The sequence below is a fragment of the Tamandua tetradactyla genome, chromosome 16 (assembly GCF_023851605.1).
Source record: "Tamandua tetradactyla isolate mTamTet1 chromosome 16, mTamTet1.pri, whole genome shotgun sequence".
In the NCBI taxonomy this organism is placed as follows: Eukaryota; Metazoa; Chordata; class Mammalia; order Pilosa; family Myrmecophagidae; genus Tamandua; species Tamandua tetradactyla.
Window position 1 is genome coordinate 50,046,601 of NC_135342.1, and position 27,253 is coordinate 50,073,853.

The following is a 27,253-nucleotide window of genomic DNA, read 5'->3' on the forward strand; positions in this document are numbered from 1 at the left end:
TGAGCAGGACGCTCCTGTGGGTCCCCTCCGCACAGCCTCAGAAGGTCCTTCTGGGAAATCACAGACCTTTTGTTCTCATGATCTTGGCCTTTGTCTTGGCTCTTTCTGGAAGCAAGCTCCTTGACTGGGTCCAGTTCTGGTGCCTTGTCTAGTCTTTGAGAACTGCAAACAGTGAACTTTCCTGCTGTGAACTCGGGGCTCAGTTTACTTCTGCTCTAGTGTCTGTCCAAAGGCAATCCAGGAGGAGGCTCTGCCCTGTGGGTCTGGGCAGCCCCCACCCCCACTCCCCACTCCAGGGATGTGCCCACCCTTTCTCCCAGGGCATCCTTTCCATCACTTACCACTGGCCTGGAACACAGGGCTGGAGTGTCTTCTAATTCATCTTTAAAGGAAAGGAAGCCTTCCAGCAGCCAAGCCCCACAACCCTGTGGCTTATGCCCCAGCCTACAGTTGAACAATGAGGCTGGGTGAGGTAGGGCAGGGAGAGAGACCATCCAACACCTCAAATAAGATCACACTGTTTCTACCTGGGCCAAACCCTAGAGGCACTGAGGAAAGTGGACATCTTCCTGGTATTGGACTTTACACTTCTGTGTCAGTCCATATTTCATGGTATTTCATCAAAAGCTCTCTACAGCAGAGCCATGAAGTTTTGGGTGGCACCTATTAGACACCAGTAGGAAAACTTGCCTATATTATCCACAAATATGCCCTGTTATCCCCACCTGCCCCATCCCCCAGTCTCAACTAGGACACCCAAGAAATTGGTGGGGACAATGGGGAGACCAGTGGATGTTATACACACTGATAGCCCCTTAAACTAGCCAAATTGAGGCCAGCAATGCCCCACATCCTGGTCATTCACCCCAAGGCTGGGAGTGCTGAGAAATCCGTCCTTCAAGGAAGCATTAGAGGAACCCACCGAGGGTTAGAGAAGCCCAGCACTGAATAGAGACCCAGGCTGATACCCAGTGTGCTCTGGCCCTGCTCAGCAGCTTATCATGAGCCTTTATTTCCTTGATTTCTCTGCAGCAGCAGGCCTGGCCTAGGCCCTGGGAAGTGTTGTGATTGGCAGACCCAGGCTCTCTTGGCCTCAGTTTGCTCATCAAGAAAGCAGACGTGAAAGGCTGTGGCCACTGGCCTCCCAGGGCTTCTAGGTAGATCCAGGGTGAAAACACAACAAACAGCCCCAAAAAACCAAAAGCCAAGCAACTGCTAAACTTTATCTGCTTTTTAATTTAAAACTACACCTTGGAGAACAAATGCCCCACAATCCTACTGTAGCCTCCTTCCGTTCCCTTCCTCAGTCTCTCAGCTGCTTCCTGGAGAATACTGCAGCCCACTTCTCAGCTTCTGTGTCCTCCCACCAGGTAGACCACAGGTCTCACCAGGACCTCTTCCCCATCCTCTGTGTCTTGTTCCAGGTCCTAATACCTATGAAGATGCAGCTGCCTACATCCAAGCACAATTTGAAAGCAAAAACCGCTCACCCAACAAAGAAATTTATTGTCACATGACTTGTGCCACAGACACGAATAATATCCAGGTGGTTTTCGACGCTGTCACCGACATCATCATTGCCAACAACCTCCGGGGCTGCGGCTTGTACTGACCTCTCGTCCTGTATAGCAACCTATTGGTAATGATTCCAGCACTCACAGAAAAGCTTGCACATGTGCACACACACACACACACACACACCACTAACAAATGCAGGTTGGTAAAAAAAATCTGTAAAAGGCATAAGAAAAACATATAGATAAATATATATTAAAAAAATCTTTTTAGTTTGTATTAGAAAGAGCTGCAGACAGAACCAACAACCATCCCATGGCTCAAAATTTTCCTGGGGACAGCATGTGACCATGGACATATTTGTGTGCACACACACACTCTCACACACACACACACACATTGTGATGTGAGCCCTGATTTGGGAGCCCATCCTTTTAAGAGCAACCCCGTGAGTTTACTCTCTGAGACCTGTTTCCACGAGCAAGGGGAAATGGCATCAGTCCATTCCACTTCTCTGCTCTTCACCCAGAGGTGATGTGCTCTCGGTGTTGCCCTGCTCTTGTGCAAATCCCAAAACCTTTTGAAAAACAGCCAACATCCTAAGCATCACCCTACCCTCTGCCCCCACAACAATCCAAGGACACATCTCTTTTGGGTGGTGGTGGTTGCTTTCAAGAATTTAGAAGAATCACTGCTCTGACCAATCCACCATCTCTTGAGTTTTCTTTATTCCAGTGAACATGGCAAGAGTCAGAGAAAAGGGAGCCTGCTTTATAAAACAGCCATGGGAAGGGAACCTGCTATTGATCGCTCCAATTCGCCTGCAGAGGATGTGTTCCAGACCCCTCTTAGAACACATCCAGGAAGCAGGAGAGCAGGAGTGGCCAAGGGGGGGACTGGATTTGAAAACCTGGTCAGGGTCAGGGTCAGGGTCCCGGCAAGGGCTTCACTTGGATTTTTCATCCCTGTGTGACGTTGCCCCATTTTGCACACCCCGCTCTCCCACAATATTATTAAAAATGTTCTAGGGTTTTTTGGTTGGTTGGTTGGTTTGTAAAATCAAAGAAAATGGTCAGACTAGACCCCCTTATCTCTCTCTCTGCAGACTGCTTCACGGACTCTTTGCTGTTGGCGTTGATCTCCTGGTAGCATGACCTTTTGGCCTTTGTAAGACACACAGCCTTTCTTTATCAAGCCCCTGTCTAACCTACGACCCCAGAGTGACTGACGGCTGTGTATTTCTGTAGAATGCTGTAGAATCCGGTTTTAGTTGAGTCTTTACATTTAGAATTTGAAAAAAAAAAAAAAAAAAAGAACATTTCTCATGTGCTTTGTAGTTTACAGAAAAAGGAAAAACCACCATGTCATCCATATTTCTTTGTTTTTGAAATAAAAAAACATACACATGTGTACCTGTCCCCACCCTCCCCTACCTTACAGTCCAGCCCCCTGCCCACGTGCAGAGAGGGCCACTGTGCCCAAGTGGGTTTGTAGACATGGGTTTGTGGGGAATGCGCTCAGGCCAGGCTTATGGAGCCACACAGCCCCCCGCGAACCCCAATGCCCTCAGCTGCCCCGATAGCACCCAGCGAGCGGGAGCTCCGGCTCTCCCCTAAGCCCCGAACCATGCACTCACTCCAGGTTTGTATAGAAAAAGCACAGCTCTCACTGGCCAGTAGCTGCCAAAACGAATACTTATCATATATATAAATATAACCCCCTATAAGAAAGAATTTTCCTGCCAACCTCCTTTCTAAAAATTTCCCTCGTAATTTTTTGTTGTTGTTGTTGTTTTTATTTTGTCCTGATGAGTACTATGTATTACATACCAGAACAGCTTTCATAGTCTTTGGGAAGTGGGGTTGTGGTTTTATTTTCCTTTTACGTTTTAGACTTTCAGTCTTTCTGGTGGATGCTCTCCTTTTGTGCGTGTGCTCCCCTCTCCACCTTTTCCTTTGTTTCAGTGATCTGTGTTCGCTCTTTCTCACATGGGGATGTTTGTGCTGCAGATCAAAAGAACAAAAAAATTTTTAAATACCACAAGATGGAAAAAAAAAATTTAAAAAAAAAGATGGAATGTAGTGTTTCCATTAAAGCCACAGTTTTCATGACCAGTCCTATGTCATTTCTACTTTGACTAGTATCCAAACCCCAAACCTCTTCACGGTTTCACTTTTAAGACTTAATATTTGCTGAAGAAGACCAGTCACAGCCATTTCAAATAAAGAGAAGGCAAAAAGACAAAACACACAAAAAATTAAAAATACAGAAAAAAAACTGGAAAAAAAAAGGTAAAAAAAAAAAAAAATCCGGAAAAAAAAAAAAAAAGCCCACGGGTCTTTCTAAGCCTTTCTATTCCCAATCGGTGAGGTTTCTGTGATATCTTACACACTGCCAGTCTACTTCTCTGACTAATGGAAAATTCATGTGTAGCTCAATAAAGAGAATGTTTGTCTGTATTCTTGAGTCTCTCACCCTCTGGTTTCCAGACTATGGTTATTTAGTGTGGGCAGGAAAGGGAAGGATTTCACTCGGCCACTGTACTGAGAGTCTGGTGGGTGAGGCTGTAAGCCCTGGGGAAGGACACCACACACACACACACACACACACACACACACACGATCCCTTCTTTTCCCCCTCCATGCTGTCAAGGGAAGCATTGGTTATGGCCAATAGGACAGTGAGTGGCCCTGTGTTTTGCCACAGAACGACAGAGGAGCAGGTCACTTCCTATCCACAGAAAGTCCTCCTCATCTTCCACTGGTTCTGTTTCTGAGGAGGGTAGTATGGAAGGGCATGTTAAGCATTAGAAAGGAAAGGGGAGGAGGGGGGAAAGGTAAGCCAGTATTGCCTGCTAATACAGGATCCTCTTTCTTCTGCACCCAGTGGTTCTCCCACAGTGGGAGAATGGGTAGTCCCAAAAATGAGGCCAAATTGCCTGTACCTTATGCACCCAAGGAGTCCCAACCACTCATGTGGGATGTCTTTAAAAGCCAAAGCCAAGCCTAAGGGCCAGTCTGGCCAGGAGCATCTCCCTCCCCTATTGCACCTGGATGCCAGAAGTCCCTGCAAGGCGCACAAGGGGCTACAGATCAACACAGCCTGGCAAGGTCAATTTCTAGCTCCTCCAAGGATACAGGTTTCCCACCTCTTTCCTGGGTAGCAATGTTTTTTCTGTAATAACTAAAATCTCTTGAGAATAGGAGGGACACAGCAGCTCCCTAGAAGCCATGCCACTCATTAGCCCAGCAGTCAAGTGTTGCAACATACCATCCTGAATGAGATGGGAGGGCCTCAAAGAGGTCAGTTAAATGGTATTCTCCACATCCCAACAAATGGGAATTACCAGCTCTGGAAGTCCTCTCTCTCCTTAGCAAGTTCCAGTAGTTGAATCTAGTGGGGGTGGAAGTTGGAAGTTGATGTTACTTCATAGCATAGAATAACACGATGCTAGTTCCTCAGCACCTAGCCAACCAGCCCAGGCACTCCTTAGCCCTCCTCTGCCAGGATAAGCCTGTAAGCCATGCTGTCTCTTTTCCAGAGCTTTCCCTACAACCCCCTCCTCCCCGCTTGTTATCTGCAGTTGGAGGGACACAACCAACCATTTCTACTGATGGAATGGTATGCATCCTTGGCCACTACTTGACCTAACACTGTCTTGAGGGGGACAAAACAAGATCCAGATGGAGAGAGGGCTGAAAGACATCACTTTCTGAATAGCTATAAGAGTCATATTCTAACAGGGTTCTCTCCCAACTTTCAAATGAGTTTTGTACATAAACTGCCAGAAGTTTCTCTCCTTATCATTCTTTAAAGAGAGGTCTGGAAGAACTTTTTGGAAAGGAAGCAAGGGACAGACCAATGAAATTAGAATCTAGAGGGTGGGGACAGAACCTATGCACTGTACTTGCTTTAAAACTGCATGAGTGATTCGTATGCTCAGTCAGGACAAGAGCACTGCTCACTTGACAGAAAATATGGACAAGGAGCTGAGAGGCAGGGGATCCACATCACAGAGGGCCTTCTAGGTCAGCCAGGCAGACGATGCCAGCCACCTTGTCGGCAAGGCCATTGTTTCCTTGTCCACGCTATGATCTGCTTCAAGAACACTCAGATTCCTTTCCCGCCCTGGGAAAAGCACAACTCCAAGGGTCAAATCTACTTCTACTACTAAAGATAAAAACATGGGTCATCTGAGCACCTAGGATTTATAACACATGTCAAGCATCCACATGGACCTGCATTCCCTACGGGACACAAAAGCCTCAAAATATGGAAGTGGGAGTGGGGGTGGGGCCGGGGCAGAAAGAACGGAGAATCCAAGATGTTAACAAAACACAGCAATAAGAAAATGGAAGGAGTAACCTATACTAGATCCCAAACCCTGGAGATGGCAGGAACAACTCAGTCACAGCTCACCAGAACACCCTGCCCTACAGATTCTTTGTTCTCCATTCCAGGCCTGAACCAGTAGCAGAACAAGGGGAGGAGATTCCTGAGCCCTGCACACAGGCAAGATGGCCAGAGGAGTTGTGGTTCAGGAAACCTGCCCAATGTAACAGGACACTTGTCTGGCCTCCTGCCACTGCCCGTAACTTCTCCCAGGTGCTCCCAAGAAGTAGGAAGCCAGAAGACGGTATAGTGCCCAGAATCCTTCCTTGACTCTCCAGGTGCAAAGTCTAAGGATGAAGTCAGTTATTACCATTTTGGGTTATTTAAGCTATTTAAGACATTTCTGCTTTGATTACTGTCATTCTACCTTATTCCAAAGCCTCAAGGAAAACAGGAAGACGAAAATTAACTCCAATCTTCTCTTTTCACACACCTGAAACATGACTATGTAAAATCAGTGTCACCTTTAATATGTACAAGATGCAATTCAAAGAAAAATCTTCAAGGAATAAATAACCTTTTTCTCCCCTTAACCTTAAAAAAATGAGATAGATACAAGGGGAATTCAACTCCAGTCCTGCCTTCTCCAAATAAATACCAGGAAAAATAAAATTTCCCTATTAAAGAAAATGAAAAAAAACTTCAACCAAAATAGTGTACACAAAATCAAAATGGGATTCAACATTGGCACCTTTGAAAATCAAACTGCCTTAGCTTCCAGCCACACACAACACACTAGAAGAGTTTGCTTTTTATTATTGTTTTACAATAAAAACAGAAACAAATAGCTATGCTCTCAGCAAAACAAAACAAATTTTAAAAAATCACAGAAATTTACTAACAGCATTTTAAGGTAAGGCTTTTGAAAGATTTATTGAAATAAATTATCTTTGCCTAAATAGTCATCACCCTTTTTTCAATTACTTTTATTAAACATTCTAAAAACTTGCAGTTGTGGAAAATACATTTTTTATTTAATACTGGATTCGTCCCAAAATGACTACCATAAAATTATGCTTTCAAATACTTTTTTTTTAATTTTAACCCAGGGGGAACATAAAGAGAACTGTATAACCTATGATTGTGTGTTTCAAATCCTTAAATGTATGAAGAATTGGAAAAGATTAAGGAACTGGGTCTGCTTCAAAGGCAGGTAGATTCCTCACCTTCCCTTTCTATGTTTAATTAAAACAACAGCAACAAAGTTATGAAAATAAAGCACTCAAGGGAAGAAAGATATGAAAGATATCTTTTATTTCTTCAATTCAATCCTCCAAAATTTATTTCTCTCATCTTGTAGGGCCCATGTCTTCTCCAGGGACCAAACCCTCAATGCTTTGGAACTGCCTAATTTTCCTAAGGAATAAAAACCAAAAAAAAAAAAAAAAAAAAAAAAAAAATCAAGGCTTGCTGCTTAACCCTTTCAATGCTGACCTTTCTCATGTCCAGAGTGGGCAATGAAATAGAGAGCAGACACAGGAAGGGGGTACTCATGAGATCAGGAGCACCAGAGTTAACGGAAATAAAGCCAGCTTTGGATTGGGAGCTCAGAAAGCAAGTCCCAGAGGTACTAGGACACAGAGATTTCCTTCTCACACTCTACAACCTTAAACTGCTTTTCCCTCCTCTGCTCCAGGCATCTATCCAAGAGTTCTTTTTCCAAGATGCCTGCCTGTCCAGGGATGCAGAAGCCTACGGGTCTGGCCTCTATAACATTCTGGCTGCTTCCTCCCTAAGAACAGCAGTTTTGACATTAGATGTTATCCAGCAATGTGTAGTCAGGCTCACACTGTAATCTCCTCACTGCTTTGATCATCCCCCACCCCTACCCCATGTCCCATCCACTGCTACATTTACAGCTAGACACACCCCAGCATTTGTTGTGCCTTATACACAAACCAATAATCAAAGCTGCCTGCTACCAGGTCTCTGATTGCCCACTTCCTCTTGACCTTTCCCCATCCCCAGTAAGTCCAGACAATGCCAAAAGAAATCATGCCTAGAGTTAGAATGTGCAGTGTTTCTAAGGGGAGGAGAAATGTCACATAGAAAGTATTACAAAAAAGGATTAAATTTGTCAGCTGTCCAAACACTATTAAGACCACATGCTTTATACAGCGGCAATGCAGTCAAGCCCACTTCTTCAAACGGCAAGCAGAACAGGGAAAGGCCTCTTCCTCTTGGGCAGACTGCGCAGGAGGAGGAGGCTGAGGACGTGAGGAAACGCTAGGAGGTCTGCTGCTTCTGAAGTCTCCGTTCTGCAGCGGCAGCCAGCATCCTTCGACGCAGAGTCACAGGGTCAGAGGACGTGCCTTCCGAAAGGAGGTAGCTCTCTGAGGCCGAGTCATCTTCAGAACTTTTGTTCAAGAAACGCCTACAGAAAACAAGGGAAAGACATGGGAAGCTCTGGAACACACAACAGCATTTTTCTCAGTTATCTTTAATTTCTCCACTTTCCAGACATCTTTGTGAAGCTGTCACTCAGAACCATACCATGAAAATGTTGTCTATCCCCCAATAGAGGGGCAAAGGTTCACTTCACATCAAGATGAGGCCTGATCAGATGGCTGATCTGCCCTTACCCTCCCCATCAGGCCCAATCCATTCACAAGGTCCGTACTGGGCACTAACCCCATCACAACACTGGGCCTGTCCTCAAGAGTTTAAATAAGAGAAACAAAAACCCCTAAACATCCATAAGAGCACAGGGTCTCCAGCCACAGCTGTTGCTGTTCAGGAAGGTGAAGCGAAGCATACAGAGCACTGTGTTCTCAGCACTGGGCCAAGGAGTGCTGCAGTCAAGAGACAGGACTTGGGAGCCCAGACACTAGGCAAATGTTAACTGTTCTAAGCTCAGCTTCCCCAGCTGTAAGACTATCAAGTAGAGATTATTACAGTGCTCCAGCTTAGAGGTGTTATGAGAATTAAATGAATTAATATAAAAGGCTTAGAACATGCTAGAATCTAAATTCTATCCATGTAAATGTGGCTGAAGATGTCCACAGGAGACACCCAACAGCACCAGCCCACCATCACCAGTTGGGCCCAGTGTTGCCAGATCCTCTTATTTCTCAAGAGGCTTGAAATCGGAAGTTTTAGGTAACGTGTATTTTTTTTCAGTGTTGACATCTGTTTTAAATGACACCTTGTGGGCCCAGCATATCAAAAGCCTTCAGGCCACTGTTTTTTGACCAACTAGATTTATGCCAACTAGAACTAGAAAACCAACTTACTTCCGAGCCTGCTGCAGGAGGTCGTCCTTGCGCTGGACTAACATACGCTGTCTCTCATCAGCGGACTTGGAGAAACGGCTCCCCCGAGCCTCAAAGTCTTCCACCTCACTGGGCTCTGCTTCCACTTCACTGAAGTCTAATGTTTCCTCTAGTCGAGGACTGAAGTCCAGTGAAACACGCTCAGTCTGACACAGAGAGAAAACAAGGAAGCAGCTTGAGCAGAGGCCTTTCCTGAAGAATCCTCACCTTGCCAGAACTCCCCTTACATGATTCCTCCCATCACTCACACTGCAGGTGGGAAGCAGGAAAGAAGGAACCACACCCCCGTGCATGAGGTGGGTTCCTGAGGGCAGGCACACTGGCCTGGTTTGTATACCACTAAGAAAAGGCCTGACTCACACCTCAAGATGTTCAATATTAGTAGAGTAAGTATATGATTACCAACGAGAAAAATAGAAGCACCTTAAAAGTGTACTCTCAGAAACTAGTAACACAATGCATTTATATTCTAGAGATTTTCTGTTCAATTCTACTAATTACTCAAAAACTTAAACCACCAAAAAAAAAAAAAAAAATTAAACCACGTCTTATCACATCTACTGTATGAGTTTTATACCCCCCAAAAGGTAAATTATTAGGATCTTTAAAAAGACAAAACAGACTTAATGGATTATGTGATTCCTTGTATTATAGGTCATTAAAATAGGATTCTTTCTCAGTTTGGGCAGAAGCTTCACAGCCCAAGGCAATGCCCAAGTCCCCACATCCATAAGCAGATAACCACCCATCTATGCAGGCACTGCCCACCTTGAGTCATGACAGGGTTAAGGTGGAAGAAGCTGAGAGACAGGCCATTTTTAAGAGTTACTGGTATGCTACGCTTTTCTGTCACCCACCCTTACTACTCCTTCCTACCTTCAGCTAAGGAAGAGACGGGATTTCGAGAGAACAATCTAGAAAGCCTGACTCATTTACCCATTTGGTGAACACAGGGACTAGTGACTGACACACACCCAAGTAATCTAAAAGCAACTGGCTAAAGCAAACAAAAAAGAAGAGGAGGCTGTGATGGGAGCAAGTCGTACTTCCACTTACTGTAAGGCATTGTTGTGTGCATGTTCTAGGGATGAGATCTTGCAGGAGGGAACCAGCCTGAAAATATTTACAATATACTTTGCCAACTGGACCACTTGAAGAGAGGAAGGGATGGTCATAAAAAGCCAGTCAAGTTCAAAGGAACTAGAATCAAGGTCTCTGGTGCTAGCTGTAGCAGGGAGGTCTCCAGGATAATGTCTCTCCATCTCTCTCTGTATATAAGTGTGTGTGTATTTGTGTATAAAAATATATACATGCTGGGGTCATACTGCCCCATCCTACTCAAGCCTGACCCTAGAAGAGCTAGTGAATAGAGGAGGAGATCAAAGAAAGGAAATAAAAGCCCACTCTTAGCCCCTGCTCTGCTACAGATGTCTAAGCCTGGCATAGGCCTGAGCTGGGGCAGGAGAGAAACTCTGGATTAAATGAAGAGTAGAATTGATGTAATTGAGGTTTTTATGAACTGATTGCTTTTTAAAAAAGTATTATATAGCAAGCTTCCTTTTGAAGTAAGTACTTTCCTCCACCATGTTAAAAAAAAATCCAGAAATTTTCATGCAAATCTTATAACAGAGTTGGAGAATTAAAACAGAAATCTAATGGGCTCCTCCCCTCAGACATTTCCAAGCCAGTCTAGTGATAAAAATTTGAACTAAGTCAGCTATCCAGGAAACTAAAAATGCAAAAATGCAACCCTTCTTTGAAAGTCACCACTCTTCAAATGAGGCACAACCAATTATGGATTTGGACATGAAAAATTTAACACAGAAACAGATTTGAAAAACCTTAACTTCCCTATTTGAAGGGAAAAATTATGAGTTGAGAGCAGCCTCCATGTCACTTATTAAACAATAAAGTATCTGCTTCAGAAAGAGCCCCGACCTGGTGAAGAAGGCAGTGCATCCCTCAGATAGGAGCCCTGCATGTGGAAAACCCCAGGTATCACAAACACAGGAACACAAAGACAAGATTATTATTATTATTTTTTCCTATCTCACATGAAAATTTTTTAAAGGACTGTAACCAATTAGGCAATGGGAATTATGAACTGGGACCCCTAGGATGTAAGGCTAAGAGCACATATGTGCGTGATTCTGCCCTGGAAACCAGTCAGAGGAGTTGCTCTCAGGCAAAGAAAGGTACCCCAAATCACCCAAAGTGGATTTTTCTCAGCAGCTCTGGTTCGCAAAACAACCATAATATCTTCCCCCACTGCTCAAGGGGTCTTGTTTTGGGGGAAATGCATGGAAATACCTAGAAATCCTGCCTGAAAAAGTGAGGTATGGGGGTGGGGAGCAGTAAACCTGCTGGCCTCACTTCCTAAAAGGGCATGTCCTAGTCAACCCCCACCTAGGTTTGGATGGATCCAGTCACCCTGAGAATACTAGGCCAGGGCCCAGCTTTGTCTTGCCGTTCCTAGTTCTGCCACTCAAATTCAAAATGGAAGCGCTGACCTGGGGACAGCATGACTCTTGCCGCCTCTAGGTCATGAGAGTGATTCCAATGAAGTGGACTACTGGTCCTGGGTAGTAACAAAGGCCAAACCATGCGCACAGCTGGATTTATTAACCTGAAATACAGAGCGAGCCAGGTAACATATGGCCTCCTTCTGTGTTCCTTCCCTGAGCCTCACAATGCAATGGGTGGACTAAAGAAAAGGCTACTCTTCCATAATCTCATATACCCACATGTGCCAATTTTACCTGAGTAGATATTTCTTCCTCTTCTTGATCACTGTTGGGCCTTTCCACAGGACTGTTCAATGCAGGTCTAATGCTATCTGACCTCTGAAAGAGAAACAGTGCCACCAACAGCACAGAGTCATTCAGAGACTAAATGACAGCTACAAGGCCAACCTGGAGGGCAGAAGGAGCTGGACTGTAATGGTAACAAAGTCTACAGCACCAAAGAGTTAAAAATCCTACAAAGATTGACGGGAAAACAAAGGAGTCAAAGGCATAAACTAGATTTCCATATTCAAGAGTCATCAGCGTAAAGATTGAGATGGTATAATCTAGGAATGCCTAGAGTGTATAATGATAGTGACTAAATGTGCAGATTTAAAAAATGTTTTTGCCTGAGGAAGAACACAGGAATGTCATTACTGCAGGGTGCTGAAAATAGATGGTAATTAATATTTTAAAATGTCACCTTATATGTGAGACTAAAGCAAAAAATATTTATTTGGTACAAAATTTATATTTTGACTAGTGCATTTCCTAATATAACTTATGTAGATAGCTTGGTTGAACACTGTAAGCACATGGAACCTTGGGTAGGACATGAGATTTTGTTGGTTTGTCCAGAGTGATGCCCTGATGAATCCCAGAGTGATTTGATCAGTGAATGGAAAAGTACTTGCAAAGTCCCCTTCAGGGAATGGTGAAAACAGGGGAAAATTCAACCTCCCCAAGTTGAATTCTTGATATTCTCACAAGCAGTGTGGACAACCAAATCTATAGGCTGAGCCCCCAGTCTTGGGGTTTGTTCATATGAAACTTAACCCCACAAAGGATAAGTCAAGTCTACTTAAAATTTAGGCCTAAGAGTCACCCCCAGAGAACCTCTTTTGTTGCTCAGATGTGGCCTCTCTCCAGCCAACACAACAAGCAATCTCACCACCCTCCCCCTGTCTATGTGGGACATGACTCCCAGCGGTGTGGACCTTCCTGGCAACGTGGGACAGAAATCCTAGAATGAGCTGAGACGCAGCATCAAGGGTTTGAGAAAAACCCTAGAATGAGCTGAGACGCAGCATCAAGGGATTGAGAAAACCTTCTCGACCAAAAGGGGGAAGAGTGAAATGAGACAACGTGTCAATGGCTGAGATTCCAAACAGAGTCGAGAGGTTATCCTGGAGGTTATTTTTATGCATTAAGTAGATAACACCTTGTTATTCAAGATGTAATGGAGAGGCTGGAGGGAACTGCCCGAAAATGTAGAGTTGTGCTCCAGTAGCCATGTTTCTTGATGATGATTGTATAATGATACAGCTTTCACAGTGTGACTGTGTGATTGTGAAAACCTTGTGTTTGATGCTCCTTTTATCTACCTTGTCAACAGATGAGTAAAACATATGGAATAAAAATAAAAAATAGGGGGAACAAATGCTAAAATAAATTTAGTTTGAAATGCTAGTGATCAATGAAAAGGAGGGGTAAGGGGTATGGTATGTATAATTTTATTTTTCTGTTTTCATTTTATTTCTTTTTCTGAATTGATGCAAATGTTCTAAGAAATGATCATGATGATGAATATGCAACTATATGATGATGTGAATTACTGATTATATATGTAGAACAGAATGATAATATGTTAAGAATGTGTTTCTTTCTTGTCATATTTTTTTAAAAATGTAAAAATTAATAAAAAAATTTTTAAAAAAGAGCCATCAGCTGACTCATATTTACTTTCCCTTTCAATAATAATAATCACATAATAGTAATGACAATGACAACAGCAGGTACCATAGGCTGAACACTTACCTTACACGTGGCACCATGGTAAACCTTTGACATGACTATTTCTAGCTCCTTTTATTTTTTTAACAAACATTTTATTGCATAAAGTCTTAGCATTATTATTCAAAACTTTTTTTTTGTAGTTTTCTGGGTTTTTTTTTTTCAACTTTATTTACATACTATACAATCCAACCTAACTGTACAATCAATGCCTCCTGGTATAATCTACATATTTATGCATTCACCACCACGATCTATATGAGAACATTCCCATTTCTTCCGAAAAGAAAGGGGAAAAAAAAATCCCATGCCCCTCCCTTATATCCCCCTATTATTGACATTTAGCTTTGTAAAGCACTTTGTTACAATTAATGAAAGAATATTACGATATTACTGTTAACTATAAACTTTAGTTTCCATTAATTTTATTTTTCCCATATTTCATCCCATTTTAACCCTTATAATATGACCTGAATTTTTCTAACTCATAGAAAGACTTTCTTATATTTGTACAATTAGCCACTGTTATCATCCACACTAAGTTTTGCTAAGTTATACAGTCCCAATTTTTATCCTCTAGCTTTCCTTCTGGTAACATACATGACCCTAGTCTTCTTCTTTCAACCATACTCAGACTCAGCTTTTTAAATTATACTTACAATATTGTGCTACTATCACACAATATTGTGCTATCCATTTCTGAAACTGTACAATCAACCTTATTAAACATTCTGTACTCCTTCAGCATCAATTAATCCCTCTTTCTACCTCCTTATAACTATCTTAGTATCCTATAAATAGGTAGTGTTATTATTCTCATTTGTAGCCAGTTTAAGATCTTGGCAGATTCTGCAGCCACTTGGGAGGCTCATACCCCTTCAGTTGATGTATAAATATCCCAGCTCCCAACTCCTTGGGAGGCTTATGTTTTAACTGGATTCCATGGCGGTTCCTCCGTGGGATTAAGCTCCAGTCACCCACAGTGGTAGCTTGCTCGATAATGAACTCTTTATTGGCTCCTTCCCTTCTCTGTCTCACATCCAGACCCACCACCACCACCACCACTAGTTTCTTGGGATCACTTCCACTCAGGCTATTTGCATTCAAATCCTTATCTCAGGGTCTGCTTGAGGGGAGAATCCAACCTGACAGCCAGGTAACATAGCTGAGAATTGGTGAGTCACATCTAAAACCTCAGTCTGACTCCAAAGTCCAGGTTCTTTCCTTCTTCGGAGAGTCTCAAGTTTTGAGATTTTATTAATAGATTTCCATATATTTTTGAACATTGAAGTTGAATAATTTTCTGATAAGTTATTCCATGGTCATATATATGTATATATTTTTTTCTCTTGGTCCTGCCTGTAAACATTGTCTTTAATATATTAATACTTCTTTGACACATCAGAGAAATTATATGATGGGTTGGGAGACATGAACTTGCCTTAAAAAGTCAAAAATACATGATTCAGAGACAGATATAGGGGAACTGTCCCTAATATAAAAATCACACCAATGTGCAAAGCCTAATGGGGACAGATGGCAGTATCTCCTAGAGCAGGGGTCAGCAAATTATAGCCCTTAGGCCAAATCTAGCCTGACACCTGTTCTTGTAAACACAGTCATGCTCATCCACCGACATATTGCCCACGGCTGCTTTAGTGCCAATACTACAGAGTTGAGATGTTCTAACAGAGATGTATAGCCTGTAAGGTCTCAAATATTTACCATCTGCCTGCACAGAAAAAGTTTGCCAACCCCTGTTCTAGAGGATCAGTGCTATGACCTTTTGGATTGGCAAGGGAAGGCTAGTTTAGGGTATACATGTGTACAAAAAATTATCCAAAAACATTTGTCTTTGTTTTAACCTGCTTCTCTTTGGTGGATCTGTTCTTAGTCACAATTTGGGGATAGTTAGAGAGTTTAGAGAACTCCTTTAACAAATCATAAATAATATTCCATTAAAAAGTAACTAAAATTAATCTAGATGATTAAATCTTAGTAAAGATGAAATCCATTTGTCATACTTAAAATACCCAGTTTACCTGTGTGGGAAAAGGTACTTGAATCCGTCCTTCTAAAATATTGTCAGTTGTTATTTCCACTGAGCGTGTGAGTTGGAGGTCCTGTAGCACGAGGTGGTATGGTACCTGGGGAAACATTTCTTGAATCTGATGAGCCTATAGGAATACAAATACAGAGGTGATAGAAACATTTACTCTCAGCAGTCACTGGTATATGGCAGGTTATGACATGTACCCAGGAAAGCATGCTCTTTAATCCTTAATTAATATTGCTGGGTGGGGTCTTTTTGATAGTTTTCCAATTGTGGGTGGTAACTTTTGATTAGATGGTTTCCATGGAGATGTGTCTCTCCCCATTCAAGGTGGGATTGCTTAAGAGAGAACCGCTTTGGAAAAAGGTTTAGAGCCAACACAGCCCACAAAGCCAGAGACCTTTGGAGATGCAGAAGGAAAACGCCCCTGGGGAATCCTTATAAAATGAGGAGAGAAAGCTGACACCCTATGCCTTCCCAGCTGAGAGGAACCCCGAACTTCACAGGCCCTTTCTTTGGAGTTAAGGTATCTTTCTCTGGAACCATTAGTTTGGACATTTCTATGACCTTAGAACTGTAAATTTACAACTTAATAAATTCCCTTTTAAAAAGCATTCCATTTCTGGTATATTGCATCCTGGCAGATTTAACAAACTAAAACAGCTGGCTTTGGCACTAAACTTGACTTCCTGCCTTGAAAGCACAGGTAAGGAGGCCACCCTCATTCTGTGGATCACCAGCAAATTACCATCCTTTTAAGGACTTTCCCAGGATGCCTAACAGGTAACTGGGAACAGCAACAATTTCAAAATAAAAAGAACACAGAAATCCAGATGATTTCAAGGCAGACTCAGCTAGAAATAGTCTAGTTTTAAAAGATGTTCATTTTAAAATTCAGTATACCTCAGGTATAAAAATGTCTTCTCCTTAAAGACATAATCTCTAAAAGGAACAATCTTCTGATACACACAACATGGACGAAATTCAAACATATTATGCCAAGTGAAAGAGGCCTGACTCAAAAGGCTAGGTACTGTATGATTTTATTATATAATGTTATATAATTTTTATAGGGACAACTAGGCAAAATATGCAGGCAAAGCTATAGGTCAGAAAACTGGTAAGTGGTTGCCAGGGGCTTTTGGTGCTGGGACGACCTGACTGCAAAGAGGCATGGAGAGTTCTAGAGGAAGGGAACAGACCTGCTCTACATCTTCATTATAGTGGTGAATACTTTTTCAAAAGGGTAAATTTACTGTACATAAATTATGTCTCAATCTGAAAGAAACAAAAAAGAGAACAGAAAGTTTAAATTCCTAATACTGCCCTGGAGATATAGTTTTCAAACTGGGTTCTAGACATGTCTGAGTTCCCTCAGGACCTGTAACGGCGGCATGTGTACATGGGGGAAGAGACTCTGCTCTCTGCACACTACTGCCCACACTTCATCCAAGCATCTGCAGATTCTTTTGTTTTCTTGTATTTGCTTTTACAAATGTTTATATGCAAGGTTTTATTTGTGGAAAAATCCCAGTAACTAAAGGAAGAAAAGAAAGAAGAAGGGGAAAAAATTGCTTTAGGGTCACAATAAAGTCTACTATTGAGATATTAACTCCTAAAGGACTTATACTAAACTGTAGAAAGTGGGTGGAATGTGTGTCAAATGTCATGGCCTTGAAAGAAAGATCAGAGTCAAACTTGCACAAAGCTTTGCTGAGAGTTGTCACTGGGGGAAGGTATGGGCAAGACAAGAAGTGTAAAGTAGAATATCCAGGCCTCCGTGCTTCTGGGATCCCCTCAGTGCTTACACGAATATGAGTTCATTTTTTTTCGCCAGCTCAAATTGAAGCTAACTGGGGAAGAGTTATATAAACCTCTAAAATCAGGTAAAATTCCTCCCTATTCTTAAACAGCAGCTCTCCCCTAATCTTCAAAATAATAACTTTCCAAGATTCATCTTATTAGAGTAAAACTTTTCTTCTAGAAAATCCAGTAAGTTAAATGTTGAACTTTAATTTTTAAAAAATATATATGTTCTATTACATGGTTCTAATATTGTTTGGCTAAAAACAGTCTATTCCAAACCATTATGGACTGGAGGAAGAATGGCCAAGGGCTGCCTGGGAATTCTAAATATATCAACTCCTAGAATGTAATTCTCATTCCTATGAGGGATACATACCCATGAATCCTGCTTGTTTTAAGGAGGCAAACAGGATGATTCACCTGTAGAATTTTAATAGGTGCCTGCCCTCAAATTATCCACACAGCACCTGACAGTTGTCATCAGTAGCCAAGTCAGGCTCCCACACTCCCAACCTGTTTGCATTCTAAGATACTCTCCTCTCTAGGGATGACGTGGCAGGGTAACACACTGAGAAGGCAGGAGCCAGTGAGAAGCCCTTGCCTTCTTTCTAAACCAAATCTCTGCAGCACCCAAGCCTTTACTTTAAAGGCAATGCCCCTTTCAGGCCCAGGCTCCCAGGTCATCTTCCATCTTTCAGTTAACTCTTTTCTTCTCTCCTATCTATCCCCTCTAGGGATCACTTCTATTCATAAACCAAACATGCTATAGAATCTGTCTTTTAAAAAAGACCCATGGGGATGATAATGTAAGATATTGACAAAAGAGGAAGCTGGGTGAGGGTTAGATGGGAACTCTCTGTACTATCTTGGCACTTTTGTACTATCATTGCAACTTTTCTGTAAATCTAAAATTATTCTTTATTAAAAAATTAATCAATTAATAATAATAACAATAAAGTCCTGTGGGGAAAAGAATAAGAATTTCATATATACAGATATTTCCTTATAGTTGCATTTAAATATTCTGGAAAAACATAATAAAGAAGAAACTAATCAAAGTTGGTAAGGCAGAGGGTGGGGAGAAGGAATGAAGTATAACTCACTGTTAACCTCTAATTTTTGAAACATGTAAATAAATGGCTGGTTCGAAAGTTTTAAAAACAAAAACTCCACTTGATACTACCAACCTCCCAAGCTACCACCTCTACTTACCCATTCCCATAAAAACCTATTTCCAGATAGATACTATCAATTCCTTCACCTCCCATTTATTCTTCAATCCACCATAATCTGGTATTGGTATTATCAGGCCAGACACTGCTTGTTCTCCAGGGACTCAATGGCCTCCACTCTGAGAAATACAATGGTGACTTCTCAGCCCTCACATTAAAAGAACTCCCATGTGGTTGTCTCCTCCCTCCTGGAAATACTCCTCTGGAGAGGTCACCACCATTTCCTGGTTTTCCTTCACCATCTATGTCTTGCTTTCTTTACCAGATGCTAGACAACCTCTGAGCTCAGTCCCAAGCCTTTTTCTCTTTACAATCTACATTCTTTCCCTAGACGAGCTAATCCAGCACCCTGCTTTAAATAGCCCTATTGCTTAAACTGCCAAATGTGTATCTTCAGCTTACTGTCTTCACAGAGACCTAGATTTAAGACTCTCAGAAGTGGCTGTCGCATATACATTCCAAACTTATCCAGCCACACAAAACGCTGAGTCCCTGTCCCCAATCCTACTCCTTCCCCAGTCCTGCCTATCTCAGTGTATGGCATTACCATCTAACAAGCTGCCTAAACCCAAATCTATCATATCAATATTCTTTCCTGCACTTCCCTCACCCTACTACTCCCACATCCAAATCAAAATATCATCAAGTCCTGCCATCTTACAAAAATGTCTTAAATCTGCCCACTTCTTTTCATCTTTATTGTCAACATCATCATATAAGCCACCATTTTCTTTTGCCTGAACTATAGCAACAGCCTCCTAATGATCTCATTGCTTCCATTTCTGCCCCTCTACAATTCAATCTCATCCCAGAAGTCAAATCATTGTTTAATACCCTCGGTACCCTGAAATAAACAAGTAAACAACAATAAAAAACAAAAAAGTAACAAAGCCTTTAACGGTCTTGTAGTACTTTCTGTATAAATCTAAATTTGAGAGTGGCCTTCAAGTGCCTGCGTGATCTGTCTCTGCAAACTCAACTTAAATCACTACCTTGTTCCTCTACTTGCTAGGCTCAAGCCACAGTATTGCCAGCACATTCTCTCCTCATTGTCTTTGAACCTACTGTTTCCACTAATTCTTCCACTAGTGGCTCTTGTCCCTGATTTACTTCTATCTCAACCTCATGTCTAACTTTAAATATTACTGCCTCCAAGAGAACTACTCAGGATGTCTCCTCTAAAATAGCCATCCCACGCACTTTCTACCACATTGCCTGCCTTACTGCCTTTAGAGCACTCCACACCATCCGCAATTATCTTATTTGTTTGTGTTTATAAGCTGTCTCCCCAACTAGAATTTACACCTCCTGAGGGCAGGAACAATGTCTATACACTGTGGCTGCTGTTATCAACAGCAGTGCCTACCACAGGAAGAGGCTTTCAGTACCAATTTCTTGAATAAATGAATTAAGATGAATTAATTAATTGATGAACAGATACTAGCCAGGGTTACCAAGGTCAGTCAGAGAACCTACTCCAAGCAGGACTATTTTTAAGTTGTTTGCATTTTAAGACTCTTGCACTTACTATTACAGTAAGTATTGGATTTCAGCAATGGTGAAACATGTTTCTTCAACAACATAAGTAACAAAGCTTTAGAAAAATACAGAGTCTTAAAGTTTATGAACAATATCCTTAAGCCAAAAACGTGCCTTGGTATCTCAAGGTTCCTATATATACTTGGGGAAGAAGTGAGAGTGGAAGGGAAGGAACAGAGATGAAAAAACACATTTGGGGCCATGGTGGCTCAGTAGGTAGAGTTCTTGCCTGCTATGCCAGAGACCCGGGTTCAGTTCCCAGTGCCTGTCCATGCAAAAAGAAAAAAAAAAAAAAAAAAAAAAAACCCACATTTGTAGGCCTCTTATAATTTTTAATAAGAGATGCATCATTTACTCCAATCAATAATTACCCCAAAATATTTTGGCTTAAGTCAAGAAGAGTCCCAAGGTAGGCCTTAATCACAAGAGAATGAACCTTGTAGTACTCTGAAAAGGTTATCTGCCACACAAGTAAAATGAAAGTCAGCATAACCAACCAGTTTCAAATTTTAAAACTCAGGAATTGAAGTAGCCCCAATGGATAAAAAAAAAAAATGCCCCTGAAAATCCTGCTGCTCTGCCAGAGCTGAGTAAGACCAACAAGGCAAACATGCTCCAGCTTTTCTTTCCCTCCTAATTACTGATCATCCTAAAGCATTTTGTGGTCCTTACCATTGCATTAAGCTGGGAGTTGCTCGCCTGAGTGATTCCAAGAATGTTGGTGGTGTGCATCACTTCAACTGAGAAGCTTGGCAACCAACTTGCAATGCGGGACCCTAAAACAAATGAGAATCCAGCAAAAGTTTGAGGTCTGACTCTTAAGTGCCACCTACTACACACCCTATAATGACAGCTAATATTCCCTGAGGGCATACTATAAACCAAGCCTTGTGCCAAGTGTTTCATATGGATTAACTTAACTACTCCTCACTGAACCTATGTGGTACCACCTAATATTATCCCCATTTTACTCTTCTCAGAGATGTGACCCTATCGCCTTGCTCTTGGCCTCTGAGGCACTCAGAAGTAACTCGCCCAAGGTCATTCATCAGTAACAACAGTGACCAGGGTTTCAAGCCAGGCAGTTAAGTTGCAGAAGACTTCACCACTAGGCTTTCCTGCCACACTCTGGTGCTTGAGTCACACAACTCCCTCTATGCACTCTCTTGACTGAAAATATAAGGAAGGTTTCCATAGCTCAAAAATCTTTATAGCAGGCTTTTTTTTTTTTTTTTTGCCATGGACAGCCTCCGGGAATTGAATCCAGGTCTCTGGTATGGAAGGTGAGAATTCTACCACTGAGCCACTGTTGCACCACCATATAACAGGCTTTTTTGATGAGCTTCATTCCTCTCTTTCATACTATATAAACAGCTACTCATTTGGAGATACCGCATTTTCACAACTACGTTTATGAAGTATTTTCTCCTTAGTAATCCAATTTAAAGACCATGCTTTTCTGATTTGAAATTCTTTTTAAAGAGTACTATGATACAGGCTTGTGGGCTATTGGCACCAAGTCTGCTGTCCTGGGGGAATTTTGCTAAGAAAAGAACTCTAAGGCATGGATTATAAAAATAAATTAAATGACCACCTCAAAGTTCTCTCCTAACAAAATGTGTCTCATTAAAAAAAAAAATTGGGCAGGCCATGGTGGCTCAGCAGGCAGAGTTCTTGCGTGTCATACCAGAGACCTGGGTTCAATTCCCAGTGCCTGCCCATGCAAAAAATAAAAAAAAAAAAAAAATTATTTTATTAGTAAGAAATAAGTATGGGCAAAGCTTTGACTAAGTTTTGAGCAGTAATAATTCATAAAATAATGGAATGCAAATCTAGGATCCATCTCCAAGATCTGCTAGTATTTTCTGGAAGACTTACCTGAGACATGCCATAACAACCAATCCAGTCCTCTCCAAGCCCCTCCCACAGTCCTGGTCTAGCCAGTCAAGGAGTCCCTCACAGACTCTCCAGAGACTTAACTCCAGTCTCCTTGGTCCTTTCTTGTAGGGGTTTCACCAACATGTCACCACTCCCATTCCCACCCTACTTCACCCTTTGGACCTCAAACCAGAAATCTGAGTAGCAGTCCTTCAAACAAAATTCTGGTGATGCCTAGTATATAGCAGTAATCAGAAATATGAATTCTCAGAATTTAACGGTGTTGGAATTGATGAAAATCTATAGCTTAATATAGTGTGAATTAGAAGAATGATCAATTGGGCCCTTATATGTTGTCCTAGGCCTTAGAACTTCAAGTGTGGTTGTTATTACAACTCTTTTTAACACTGGTGGACGATATAGCATTCCTAATTAATGGACCAACAAATAGGGTTCCAGCTCTGATTCTGCTTTCTGGTACTCACCAGAAAAGGTACTCAATGATCTTTCATTACAGACTTAAGTACTACATGAAGGCAGTAGATTATTAACAAAGGTTAACTATTAATTAAACTAAGTGTGCTCCTTGAAGGCACAGTTGATTCAATTTTGCTACTTGCAACACCCCTACCCATACTCCCACCCATATTCACACAGGATTTAGCAAAGTTCCTGGTACAGAAAATCCTTCAATGCTATCTGCTATCATCCATACTCACCAAACACTCTTATTTAAGATTGAAATATATTATTATACTGGCCTGTACAGGGGAATTTATAATTAAAAGAGCACCTTTTTAAGGGGGGAAACCCTTCTAGGTATAGTTTTCGAGTTGAAAACAACTAACCATCAAAGTGGAAGAAGTGATTATGTTGATTTAAGCGAGGTCTGCCTTCAGCTGCTGCCACAGGAACCAAATTCTCATCCAGGTTCTCTCCTTGATGGTCTTCCCTGACACGATTATTGTCAGCAATATTAAGAGACATTCTGCATGTTGGACAAGAGGTGTCTTGTTCAAGCCAGGAGCGAAGACAGGAGCTACAAAGAAGTCCAAAATAAGATATATGAAATATGATTTAATTGCTCCTTAGTATGTTCCTGAAAAAATTGATCAGAAGTACTCAATGAATCAAATGTGTTCCTATTAAGCACCAGTGAGATTTAAATGTTGAGGAAAAACAATGAACATAAGTTTGCTGCCATTACAATCTCTTTGCCCAATTCACTTTAATATACTTCTAGTGTGTTCTGCTGTGACAATTTATTCTTTAATGAACAAGCTCCTGGTCATGACCACTCTTCACTCAGACTTCATTGTACGGCTCCCCATATTTCTCTCCAACACAATTTGGCTACTTCAAAATCCATGTGGTCATGGAGGCCAGAATGGGAATGAGGGCTTATAAATCTGTATAGCTTAGTGTAATACCTGGATTCATCCTAAAGTACATTGAGCAGTTAATTAAAAAATATTCACAAAGTCCCTTGATGGGCAGGAGAAAAATATGGAACTATTAAGCTTTACCATTGGGGAAACACCTGATACTCTCACAAACATAAGGGACTCCCAAGTCAATAGACCAAGCCCTTGATCTTGAGGCTTGCTCTTGTGAAGTTTATTTCTGTAGCAGAAAAGCTAAGTCTGCCTATAGTTATCCCTAAGATAACCTCTTTGTTGTTCAGATGTGGCCTCTCTAAGCCTAACTCTACAAGTGAAATCATTACCCTCCCCACTACGTGCAACATGACATCCATGGGGTAAAAGTCGCCCTGACAAGTCCCATTGGGGAAATGATGAGAAAGGGGGAAAATTCAACTTCCCCATGTGGAGAATTCCTGATATTCTTGCAAGCAGTGGGACAACCAAATAGGCCGAGCTGTCAATCTTGGGGTTTGTTCATATGAAATTTATACCCACAAAGGATAAGGCTAAGCCTACTTAAGATTAGGCCTAAGAGTCACCCCCAGAGGTCAGTGCCAAGAAGGTCACTTAGTGAAGTGTGGGATTTAGTTTGTCCTCCAGAACAGCTACTAAATAGCCAGGAACAGTACAGAACAACTCCTGGGGCTACATCAGTGACTACACACACAGTGTACCCAAGCCTGGACCAGCTGGACCAGTTGCGAGTCCCCCCAGAACCGTGAGTTCCCCAAGCCGCAGCAGCTGGTGCCCCTCCCCAACAGGCTGTTTCCCAGAGGGGAAAGGAAAGAGCATTTACCACTAGCAGGGGCTGAGTGCAACTAAGCTTCAATTATGGAATTAATTCACAAATTCTAACTACTAAAAATAGGCCCCCAGCTCAACTGAACCTGGTCAAAGCGGAGGTTGCTGATTTTCGCCCTGGTGCCGAGGGGGCAGGGCTGACGGAAAAAGAAAAAAGAAAAAACAGAAACAGAGATTTTTTGGATCGGATAGCACATAATATTTGAAAGGGTCTGGGCCCTGAAGGAAAGGAGGGAGCACAGGATCTGAAGGTACACAAAGCAACATACCAACTTATGCTCTTGACTGGGAAACCTGGGGAAGGGGGTCCTGCTCTGAGAAGGATTTTTCTCTTTCTTTTTTGTGGCTGTGTTTCTATAAAGGCTTGACTGCCTTGGGATACAGTGGTAGGGCTTCTCAGGCTGCAGTTGCCCCAGGCATAGGCAGAAACAAGATTCTCTGACAGTGTGTCTGGAGCCTTTGCCTTCCCCAAGGGAGGGGTGGGGCCCAGCTCAAGTGTATTCCCTCCCTCAAGGAATTCAGACCCCAAGGTTTAGAAATTTAAAGCAATTAAAGCCAGGCCACAACCTCTCCACTGTCTCCACCACACCCCCAGCAGGGAGAGTCTGCTGAAGTTAAAGGTACCACATCATCTTATGCTGGTGGGACCTGCAGGCAGACAAGCACCACATACTGGGCAGGATAGGAAAAAAACAGAGTCCAGAGACTTCACAGGAAAGTCTTTCAACCTGCTGGGTCTCACCCTCAGGGAAAACTGACGCAGGTGACTCTTTTCTCCTGACAGGAGGCGAGTTTGGTCTGGGAAAATCTGGCTGGGGTCTATAATACCTAAGCAGACCCTCCTAAGGGTGAGGGAAAAAGGCACCATACAGGCAGGGCAAGAAACAAGAAAACAAGAACTGAAAAAAATCTGCTCTGTTCAACACAACCTAAGCTAGTGGTCCAGAATAAGTTGAACTGAATGTCAAAGAACAGACAGACAACAAAGTCACCCAGCAAGAAAACCCTAGGTAAAAGAAATGAAAGCAATCTCCAGAATAAACTATTAGGGTAAATAAATGCTTAGACGCCAGCAAAAAAAAAATGAATCACACTAGGAAAATTGAAGATGTGGCCCAGTCAAAGGAACAAACCGACAATTCAAATGAGATACAGCAGCTGGAACAATTAATCCAGAATGTTCGAACAGACATGAAAAACCTCAACAAAAATCAAATCAATGAATTGAGGAAGGATATAAAGAAGGCAAGGAATGAACAAAAAGAAGAAACCGAAAGTATGAAAACACAAATCACAAAACTTATGGGAATGAAAAGCACAGCAGAAGAGATGAAAAAAACAATGGAAACCTACACTGTCAGACTTCAAGAAGCAGAAGATAGGATTAGTGAACTGGAGGATGGGACATCTGAAATCGGACAAGCAAAAGAAAATATAAGGAAAAGAATGGAAAAATACGAGCAGGGACTCGGGGAATTGAATAACAACATGAAGCGAATATATGTGTTGTGGGTGCCCCAGAAGGAGAAGAGAAGAGAAAAGGAAGAGAAAAACAAATGGAGGAAATTATCACTGAAAATTTCCCAACTCTTATGAAAGACTTAAAATTACAGATCCAAGAAGAGCAGCATACCCCAAACAAAACAGATGCAAACAGATGTACTCCAAGACACTTACTAATCAGAATGTCAGATGTGAAAGAGAAAGAATCTTGAAAGCAGCAAGAGAAAAGCAATCCATCACCTACAAGGGGAGGCCAATAAGACTGTGCATAGATTTCTCAGCAGAAACCATGGAGACGAGAAGACAGTGGGAAGATATATTTAAATTACTAATTACTAAAAGAGAAATTCTGCCAACCAAGAATTCTATATCTAGCAAAATTGTCCTTCAAAAATAGGGAGAAATTAAAACACTTTCAGACAAAAAAAATCACTGAGAGAATTTGTGACCAGGAGACCAGCTCTGCAAGAAATACTAAAGGGAGCACTAGAGGCAGATACAAAAGACAGGAGAGAGAGGTGTGGAGAACAGTGTAGAAATGAAGACTATTAGTAAAGGTAAAAAGAAGAAAAATTAGCTATGACATATAAAATCCAAAAGACAAAATGGTAAAAGAAAGTGCTACCTGTACAGTAAATAACACTAAATGTTAATGGATTAAACTCCCCAATCAAAAGACACAGACTGGCAGAATGGATTAAAACACAGGACCCATTTATATGCTGTCTACAGGAAACACATCTTAAACCCAAGAATAAACACAGATTGAAAGTGAAAGGTTGGGAGAAAATATTTCATGCAAATGACAATCAGAAAAGAGCAGGAGTAGCTATATGAATATACAACAAATTAGACTTCAAAAGTAAAACAGTTAAAAGAGACAGAGAAAGACACTATGTATTAATAAAAGGAACAATTCAACAAGAAGACATAACAATCATAAATATTTATGCACCAAGGCAGAATACTCCAAAATACATGAGGCAAACACTGAAAAGAGAAACAGACACATCTACCATAATAGTTGGAGACTTCAATTCCCCACTTTCATCAATGAACAGAATATCTAGACAGAGGATCAATAAAGAAACAGAGAATTTGAATAATACAATAAACGAGCTAGACTTAACAGACATTTATAGAACATTACACCCCACAACAGCAGGATACACCTTTTTCTCAAGTGCTCATGGATCATTCTCAAGGATAGACAATATGCTGGGTCACAAAACAAGTCTCAATAAATTAAGAAGACTGAAATCATACAAAACACTTTCTCAGATCATAAATGAATGAAGTTGGAAATCAAAAATAGGCAGAG

At 41.7% G+C, this 27,253-nt stretch overlaps 2 protein-coding genes across 8 annotated transcripts in view; one reads left to right on the plus strand and one right to left on the minus strand.

Moving 5' to 3' along the window:
• GNAO1 (G protein subunit alpha o1) overlaps window positions 1-3,974 on the plus strand; it is a 182,736-nt gene extending 178,762 nt beyond the window's left edge. For all 6 annotated transcript variants that reach the window (XM_077132483.1, XM_077132489.1, XM_077132485.1 and 3 more), the window contains 2 exons: window positions 1,425-1,639; window positions 2,621-3,974. In XM_077132483.1, coding sequence (XP_076988598.1) covers window positions 1,425-1,612 — 188 coding nt within the window. In that variant the 3' untranslated portion in view covers window positions 1,613-1,639; window positions 2,621-3,974. The remainder of the gene's footprint in view (window positions 1-1,424; window positions 1,640-2,620) is intronic.
• A 2,669-nt stretch (window positions 3,975-6,643) lies between these two features.
• Window positions 6,644-27,253, minus strand: part of AMFR (autocrine motility factor receptor) — a 67,627-nt gene continuing 47,017 nt past the window's right edge. For both annotated transcript variants that reach the window (XM_077132491.1, XM_077132492.1), the window contains exons 9-14: window positions 23,053-23,243; window positions 20,999-21,102; window positions 15,739-15,873; window positions 11,939-12,022; window positions 9,141-9,325; window positions 6,644-8,281 (exon numbers count right to left, since the gene is read on the minus strand). In XM_077132491.1, coding sequence (XP_076988606.1) covers window positions 8,134-8,281; window positions 9,141-9,325; window positions 11,939-12,022; window positions 15,739-15,873; window positions 20,999-21,102; window positions 23,053-23,243 — 847 coding nt within the window. In that variant the 3' untranslated portion in view covers window positions 6,644-8,133. The remainder of the gene's footprint in view (window positions 8,282-9,140; window positions 9,326-11,938; window positions 12,023-15,738; window positions 15,874-20,998; window positions 21,103-23,052; window positions 23,244-27,253) is intronic.